Here is a 9,486-nt window from a genome sequence, read left to right as displayed (position 1 = left end):
AGCAAGAAGCTTGGATCCAAAATCCCAAAAAGTAATTATAAATTTGCCTTTAAACAGCCACCTTAAGCACTATAACTGCACCAGGCAGTTTACCAGGGATGACTGATCTCTTTCTCAATATTCCTATCAATAACTGACTTCCATTTTTGCATGTCTTGAGGCCTGAAACACAACTTCTGACTGAAGAGAGGATTTACTTAAAAGAAAATAGCAGTTCCAATTCTCCCTAATGTTTCTTTTTAGCATGTCTCATCATTAAAGTGGAACTACCCTCCAAGAGGCAATGAAACTATTCCCTGCAATTTGGTGGACTTTGAGTGTGATTGCATACCTCAGTGGTGGCAGAAAGTTTTAATTTTGTCCAATGGCAATAATTAGACACTCTGTTTATAGTCAGGCTTCTTAATCTCCAGATAAGAAGCACATGGCATGTAAAAGAAATGAATTACAAAGATGCAGAACTCAGCTCTGTCCCACTGTTTCCTGACTTGCATACTTGCAGTCTCCATACAATTTACAAGTCACCAAGTAGCCCTAACATTACACGTATTTTTTTCCTGGCAATGGCTACGGAAGAAACAACAATAACTTTTATATTGGTGATGAGGTTTCTTACACAGGAGTGTAAGTGCCAGGGGCACTGGAGTACAACTTGCTTGCTTTCATCTACAAAAAATGACAATGTCTAGGTACCTCGGAATGGCAGCCATTCCCTCTAATGCATCAAGCACTATCCGAATTACTGTAATCCACAATCCTGCTAGGTATGGTATTGTCCAAGTTGTTTACTAAAACACTAAGAATATCATCCCAAGTATCAAACCCAAAGGAACATTATTTATAATCAGAACGGTTGACTGTCACTTTTTTCCCCCACTCACTGGAAGGTATTCTATCCACATATTAATAGATATGGTATAAGAAACTGTGGTTGAATCACAAAAGGAAAAGATGGGTTAAGATAGTGCAAAAAAATTGAGGAAAAGATGCCTGAAGGATAGTTCAAACTGGGATCTGTCAGCTGTCAAAGGGAAAGAACTGAGGTCATGAGCCAAGGTAAAGGTTTCAGCAGATATAACCAAGACACAGATGCGTATAATGTTGGCATACATACAAAATACATGATGTCTTACTTTATCTTCAAACAGTTCATGTCTACTTCTTACAAAGAGAAACACTGAAGTTGTTTTTATAGACTGTTAATCCCACAAGAGAAAGAATGTTAATTCAAAGAAGAATAATTTTGCTATATGTCATTTGAAAATCCTAATTTCATTCTGGCACTGTTCAGTGTCTATCAAACTGAGGTCAGGACATTCTTGTAGTAAATTCCAAATCTTTACTTTTTGTCCTTATAGCACTGTTGGCAAGATCCTGAAAGATCCCTACCGAATTGAAATGATGCTCTGCTTAGTGAATTTTGAGCCTGAAGTGTGAATTCCATAGTTTGCATGAACTACCTACATGTTTCTGCTGCCAGCTCTGCTCTTACATGCCAGGGCACATCAATTCCAACTTGCAATATCCTGAATATTATTCTATGGTCTATTCTGAACTCAGAAAAAACATCGTGCAAAAATACATGCTGAGTCCCCAGTGTCCAAAAAACTTCATATTGGACTGAAAAGACAAAATTTAATTGTCCAGTTATTGTCGAGGAAAAGATAAATAAACTCTACATATCTACAACATACGGGTAATAAATATTTACTGTTTTAAGATCATTTGGCTTCTGTTTCTCAATCATAGAAGACTAACAAACATTTCATCATTCTAAAGTTTGTATAATTTCAAATAATTTTTGTTGACTACAAATATTAAAACCTCACTTTTGCTCTTTCTTATTTATTCTGGAAAATATATTCTATTTCTAAAATATATTGAAATGCTTAGTTCTGCTGGCGAACTTAAGAGCTTAATACCTGTCCATATATAGCATTAGAAAGTTCTAAAAACTCATTTAAAGAAGATTTTTATTTTGGAAAATTCATATTTAAAAAAATACAAAATCCGTATCCTCCATTAATAAAATCTAAAATTCAAATACTTTGTTTATGTACTGATACACTCCTCTGTGATGTTTTCTTATGAAAAGGTTTTATAAGTTACATCTTTTATATACTATTTTAGAAAGAAAAAGTGTTTAAATATTAAAAACATTTACTAAAATGTTTATTTATCCTAGTATATTTGACATGTACTATATCAAGCTCTGCAGAACGGAAATGTTACCAAAAGTCAAAAATTCTTAGCAAGGCAAAACCAGAGTGTTACATATTGATACTCAGATGAAATGTATTGTTGGAAGTTGTAAGGCAAAATCTGGCAAAGGAAAAATAAAAATATGGCTGCCATGGATACTATCATTTCCTCCTACAGGTGTTTGTGGACTAGAGACAGAACACAGCCGTAAAGGACAACAAGTGAGTGATCCTGTAGCAGAGGTACAGATTTTCATTGCTGTTACTTTACTACTGTGGTAATTTTTAGAGGTAAAAATACTTACTTTACACTGTAAGGGAAAATAATGTTGCTTAACTAAAATGTTCTCTTGGGGTAGAAGAAAATAAAGCAAAACAAAACACACCAGTGGAAAATTTTCCTTAATGTTTGAATTGCTGACCAGTGTTACTGGCTCCACTACACTTGAAGAGATATGAACTTTGCCTTGGGTATGCTGATTGTCCCATACCACCAGATGATCTGGCAGTACCTGCTTATAGACAATTGCAACATGAAATTTTCACTGCGTTAATGAAGCAATTTTCAGCTGACACACTTTTCTGAATTTAGTTGATGGCAGTTCCAGGATATGGAGATTAGTTGTGATGTAAGAGAAGCTTCTCTAAATAACAAAGATACAAAGCTTATTATTTTAATCTTTGAATATCATATGCATGATATGATACAATTACAATCATTAAAGTGTAAGACTGAATGGAATAAAGTTTAATAAACCAAATTCCTGCTTTCTCAAGAAAAACGGATATAGAGATGATAAAATCACATCCTTCTGTAAGAACAAGATTCATACTGTAGTAATCTACCAACATTTCTTCCTGAAAATAAAACAAATTCCACATGAGCTTCTGAAGCAAAATACTGTTCCTGAAATTTTCTGTAAAATAGTGCAAAGACAAAGCAAAGTACAATTGCATGGCCATTATACTAGGTTTGCAGACTCAAAAATATTTCAGGCCCTTTAAACAGATATCATAAAGTCTTGCTTAAATCAGTCTGCACAACACTGGACAATGTATTTATTACAAGAGAAGAGTCTTGGTAAGCTAGGCATATATTTTTTGCAACAGAAAAGGTTGAGACAGTTCATGAATTGTCAGAATGGTACTAGCTGGACAGAAAATACTACATTAGGAGAATTTTTTTTAATGCAAATTTTTGTTCCATTTTTCCATGATACCTTACTCTTTTTCATTCTTCTAAAGAATATGTAATAATCTGTTCAGTTTGTTATTATTTTGAAAGATAGACTGGCTCTTCAACCTTGATGTTCTTTTAAATGGTTAAGCAGCACCACAAGCCTCAAAAAGGATTTAATTAAATAAGCATTTTAGGATTAACGCTACCTATAAAAAAGTTAGAGCTTTAACAAGGAAACTGAAATATCCTCAGCTGTTCCTAAATTCTGTCTATATTTTAGGCAGATTATAAAAGTATATGTATGACAGGTTTTTTTTGTCTAATTATAATATACAACAGAAGTATGCTGTTCTTGAGATTCTCTGAAAAGAATAATTTAACCAGTTTTATTACCACAAAATGAAGAACTGATGAGAGGTAAGTGGTCTACAAGTTTTAAAAACCTAAGTTCAAAATACTATTTTTTTTTACACATTTTCTTTTGCACATAGAGAGAATGAAGAGAGAGAAAGAGACTTTATAACTGTGTTCATTTCACTACAGGGGCATATATTTCACATGAAGTAACAAAAATTCCTACCTTGATAGACTGACTGTAAGGTCCTATGCTGGCAGGTGCCCAGTGGGAAATGCTCTGTACATGCATGACCAGCTTTTCATCATGTACTACATCATCTGCTGCCATGTCATACTTATGTGCAAGGCAGTCAATGCAAAACAGCACTCCATCAGGTAACAGCGTTTCCACACACACTCTGAAAACAAAAGATATATTTTTTTTTAAACAGAAGTTTGCTTGAACCAAATTCCAACATTTCTTTTCCACTTTTTTTTTTTTTTTTTTTTAATCTGGACATTATCTTAGGAAATTTTGCCAGGATCATATTAGAAAGTTAGATTATTGCAATAATCTGCTAGCATTAACAGTGTTATTCATCAAGGACACTGCTGGCTCACAGACAGCTTCTGGTCCACCAGGACTCCCAGGTCCTTCTTTGCAGAGCTGCTTGCCAGCACTTCAGTCTCCAGCCTAGAATGCATGGGGTTATTCCTCCCCAGGAGAAGGACCCTGCATTTGCCCTTGTTGAGTCTCAGACAATTCTCCTCTGCCCACCTCTCCAGCCTGTTGAGGTGCTCCTGCAGGGCTGCACAGCCCTCTGGGGTATCAGCCACTCCTCCCAGCTTTGTGTCACAAGTGAACTTGCTGAGGTGGGATCTGCACCTTCATCCAAGGCATTGAATAAATTGAATAAATTAAAAAATACTGGGCCAAACATGTGACTGTTAATGACAATGCCCCAAGTCCAACTAGTCCAACTAGACCCTGTGCCACTGATTACAACCCTCTGGGATCTGCCATTCAGCCAGTTCTCAATCCACCTCTCTGTCCACACCTCCTGAGTTCGCCTATGAGGATGCTGAGAGAGACAGTGTCAAAGTTTTCTAAAAAGCAGCAGCTTATAGCTCCTTTACAACCTTCTCACAGGTTATCTATAATACTAGCATATTTTTCTGCTACACCTTAAGTTGCATGACAGATACAAACATATGACAGGACTCAAAATCTACTTAAGCATTCATTTATAAAGTTCACTTCTGCTTCCTCCAAGGACGACTGAGTGCCTTGATGAACAGACAGACGTGTGTTGCATGCGGCCAGATAAAAAGTGTGGGGGGGGGAGGTTGAGGGTCTATGTGGGGAAATCAACATTTCAAAGCCTGTAAAATAATTATATTTGCAGTCCATGCATAGAAAAGTCATTTAGCTCTCAGCAGGAATTCAACAAAAAATTACTTGTTCTCTTTACATATCATGTAACAGCCTTATAAAATTCTTGCCATCTTGCTTATTTCTTCCAAGAAAACTATTTTTCTCCTCACCTCCCACATGTAAATATAGTAGTTTTTCCTCATTACCATCATCATAAGCATGGGTGAATGAATTTTCTGCTTGGGTTGGTAAATTTTCAAGACAATTTTGCAAATTTATTGCAGATCCACACCCAAGTCAGTGCTTCCAGCATACTGCTTGTGAGAACTTCCACAACCAGGCCTCTGTACATAATGCAATGATGCAACCATGCAAACTGCTGTATAATTTTTCTTCAGGACAAAATGCAACATAGACAAATATGCAACATAAACGCAGTGCTGTGGAAAGGGACCTGAGGACCCTGGTGGATGGCAAGTTGGACATGATTCAGCAGTGCCCTGGCAGCCAGGAGGGCCAACCTTGTCCTGGGGACATCAGGCACAGCATCACCAGCCAGGCAAGGGAGGGGATTGTCCTGCTCTGCTCTGAGCTGGGGCAGCCTCACCTCCAGTGCTGGGGCACTTCTGAGAGCCACAGTACAAAAAAAGATAAAAAGCGTTAGAGAGCATCCAAGGGAGGGCACAAATGATGGTGAAGAGCCATGATGGGCAGCCATATGGAGGGCAGCCGAGCTCCCTTGGTCTGTTCAGCCTGGAGGAGATTCAGGGCAGACCTCAGTGCAGTTACAGCTTCCTGTGGGGGGAAGAGGAGGGACAGGCACTGATCTCTGCTCTGTGATCACCAGTGACAGGACTGAGGGAATGCCCTGAGGCTGGGTCAGGGGAGGTTTAGGTTGGATATTAGGGAAAGGTTCTCCCCCCAGAGGGTGGTTGGGCACTGGAACAGGCTCCCCAGATTACTGATCACAACACCAGCCTGGCAGAGTTCAAGAAGTGTTTGGAAAACACTCTCAGGCACATGGTGTGACTCAAGGTGTCCTGTGCAGGATCACAAGCTAGACTTTCACAATCCTTGTGGGTCCCTTCCTACTCAGGATATTCTATGATGCCCTGAAGCCTGTTTGCTCCATAAAAATAAAACTAAAAAGCCATTTTCCTGCAACTTTCAAATCTTTCTACCTGGTTATTTTACTGATGGAAGGCTATGTAGCTGGCTATGCAAATGTGGAGGCCTAAAACATGGAGGCATAAGAAATGAAAGTTAAATTGTGAGAAGTGGAGTATTATAAAGAGAACCTACAACATGTAGGAGTTGAGAATAACTTTGTGTAGTTTACAGCTTGGATTATATCCCTCCTCTGAAGGCACACACAGCCGACCCTCCCATTACTCTCTGATTTACAGTCAGCATCTTGAAGCCTCTCTCTGCTTGTGTTGGGTCTGACACTCAGGCAGTGTAGTGGAATGTGATGATTATCTTAACAATATCTTTGAACTATTTGTCTTGCTATACTTAAAATTCACAAGCCTCTATTACACTTCATATTCTGCAATAAGAGTATAAAATATAGGATTCTTCATTAGAAAATTGCTGAACAGCTGGTTTTAAAAATATGAAGAAGATAAGAGGTATGACCACACAGTTGACCCTGCTTTTAGTGCAGGATTGGACTTGATGACCTCCAGAGGTCCCTTGTAACCTGTATTAACCTATGATTCAAGTGAAATTTTTCAAGCTATATCAGTTCTGCATTCTCAGCATATTATCTCAGAAGCATAAGAAATTACTGTAAAAAATTACAAATTACTGTAAAAAGAAATAAGACATTTTGACAAAGGCAATAAAAATACAAACAGAAAATTAGTTTAACACACATCTTTTTTAAAAAAGAAAAATTTCATGGCCTAGGTGTTTTTTATCCAATTTCCAATGGAAAACACAGGAATCACATAGTGCAGACCTAAATCACCTAGCAGTTTCATTATGTCAGATGTAAACTTGGATGCAACATAGATTTTGTACAACAGATATTGAAAAAAAATGCTTTGTGGATCTATGAATAGAAGTGTTATCATCAATGTAATTTCTTTTCATACTTGGATTCTTACTGAACATGGATGTGCAGCTAAGCTATCCATCTAGTGTGATTATCTGAGAGAAACACAATACATTAAGAACAACCAGACTGGATCGAGCCAAAGACTCGTCTAATCCAGTATTTGTCTTCAACCAAGACAAGAGCCAAGTGCATATAGGCAGGGGAAGAAAAGAAAAGGCCTAAATATAGTTTTGAAATAACTGTCAGTATCTCATGATGTGGATCCCAAGCAACTGCTCAGATAATAATTTTACTTTTGTATTTAACAAAATGAATAGAACAAGGCGAGTAACATTTGTCAAAAAGACCTAGAAGGGTTCCAGACCTCATCACTTTTAGGAAGACTTAATATTGGAAGTAAGGCTTCAGTAATGCTTTTGACACTTTCTCCTGTAACACACTCATAGAGAAATTGTTGATGTATGGGACAGATGAGCAAGGAGTGAGGTGGAGTGAAAACTGGCTCAACAGCCAGTGGCCCAGTGGGTGGGGTCAGTGGCACAAAGTCTCACAGATGAACAACTAGGAGCCTATACTGGGTCCACTCCTGTGCAACATCTTCATTCATAATCTGCATGATGGGGCAGAGTGTATCCTTGGCAAGCTGCCATCCACATGGATATTGACAGGATGAAGAAACAGGCACACTTGATGAAATTCAGCAAGGAGAAGCCGCAAGTCCTACACCTGGGGGAGGAACAAACTCAAGGTCCAGTATATTCTGTGGGCCCACTGGCTAAAAAGCAGCTTTACAGAGAAGGACTGGAGGCTCATGATGGACACCAACTTGAACATGAGCCAACAGTGTGACCTTGTGGCAAAGAGGGTTGATGATATCCTGGCTGCATTCAGAGAAGTACTGCCAAAAGGTCAAGGGATGCAAACAGAAAAGAAAAGCAAATAAAGTCCCAGAAATACAAACAGTTGTCAGTTCAATCAAGTCAAAAAGAACCAAGACTTGCAAACCATGTATTATCCTTCTGTAAGTCCATATGGGGGGGCATTTGTAAACCTTATGGTATATATTCAAGCAGGAATTTCTAACCCTAGTGTTTTTGACATGAGCAGCTGTGATGTTAATACTCCAAAAGGCAGCAAGTCTTCTTCTGTGAGACACAAACATTTGGTAAAATGCTTCACAAATATGGCAAGAATAATTCAGTCTATTACAGTGCATCATAAATATACTAGAGCAGTAGTCTAATCCTACCTTGCTGGTGGACACAAATCAAATTCTGTCACATAAACTGAGTTGATAACACTGAAATCTTTCATGCTCTTCATGTATAGATGCACCAAAATAATATCCTTCAGTTTCAATCCCTCTGAAGTCAAATTAGCTGTAGGATAAAAAAAATAGCTGTTAAAGGCAGAATATTTTAAATGTGTGTAGAAAGACAGCATGAGCATCATGATTTTGTTCAGCAAAACCAACTGGTAATAACCTAACTGTTGTCTAAACATGAGTAATGCACTACCTTTCCCCATTTAGTATTTCTTTCTTTCATTACATTCTTATATTAGTTTTCCAAATATACAGAAGCAGACTACAAAACAAATTTTATCCACTCTGAGCAGTGGTGAATTTTTGCCCCATGAAAACACATCATGCATTCATGCATGTAGGTATGTTACAGCCCGAATTACTTGTATCCATAAGTTTGATTGCCTTGGGGGGGGTCTTGGGGTAAGGTGCTCATTCTGTGACAGCTAATAATCAACAAAGGATTTTGAATCACAAAAATACAGAACTGGAAGGGACAATAGCCATCTTCAAGGAAAAGATCAAATATTTATATGCCATTCCAGAGGGATGCTTGTCTAAGCTGTTTTTAAAAACTCTCACTGCAATAATAATCTCTGCATAAACAAAGAATTATAAATGGCAAGATAGACAATAGGAAACAGAAGTGGCCACAGGAGAAATGAAGGAAGGATAAGAGTAGAGGAAAGCTCAAGCAGACAGCTAAAGACATACTGAGAAGTCAAGATCGTCTGAATGTGCATAGAATTCTCCAGTCAGAGAGCTCAGAGAGAATGTATTACTCTTACATAGTCAACCACATAACTAATGTAACAACATACAACATACACATGTGATCAGCTCTGCAGTGTCTCCTTCGTAGCTCATGAGCAACAGAAAGTAATTGAAGACAAAATCTTTGAATATAGACCATATATAATAAGAGAGTACTCTGTGACCTAATTTAAATGAGACATGTAAAGTTCTTCTCAGTGTTATTTTGGGGATCTAACCCTTTAATGTTACAGTGTGCACATGTATACACTTATA

General features: G+C 37.8%; 1 protein-coding gene across 1 annotated transcript in view; it reads right to left on the bottom strand.

Annotated features, from left to right (window-relative positions):
* The window catches only part of DPH6 (diphthamine biosynthesis 6), a 188,378-nt gene that overhangs the window by 98,472 nt on the left and 80,420 nt on the right, over positions 1 to 9,486 (bottom strand). Inside the window, exons 11-12 of the mRNA XM_088167211.1 lie at positions 8,404 to 8,533; positions 3,962 to 4,136 (exon numbers count right to left, since the gene is read on the bottom strand). Coding sequence (XP_088023337.1) covers positions 3,962 to 4,136; positions 8,404 to 8,533 — 305 coding nt within the window. The remainder of the gene's footprint in view (positions 1 to 3,961; positions 4,137 to 8,403; positions 8,534 to 9,486) is intronic.

Source organism: Sturnus vulgaris, chromosome 6, assembly GCF_052056855.1.
Source record: "Sturnus vulgaris isolate bStuVul1 chromosome 6, bStuVul1.hap1, whole genome shotgun sequence".
NCBI lineage: Eukaryota > Metazoa > Chordata > Aves > Passeriformes > Sturnidae > Sturnus > Sturnus vulgaris.
This window is presented reverse-complemented; position numbering and strand designations above follow the sequence as displayed.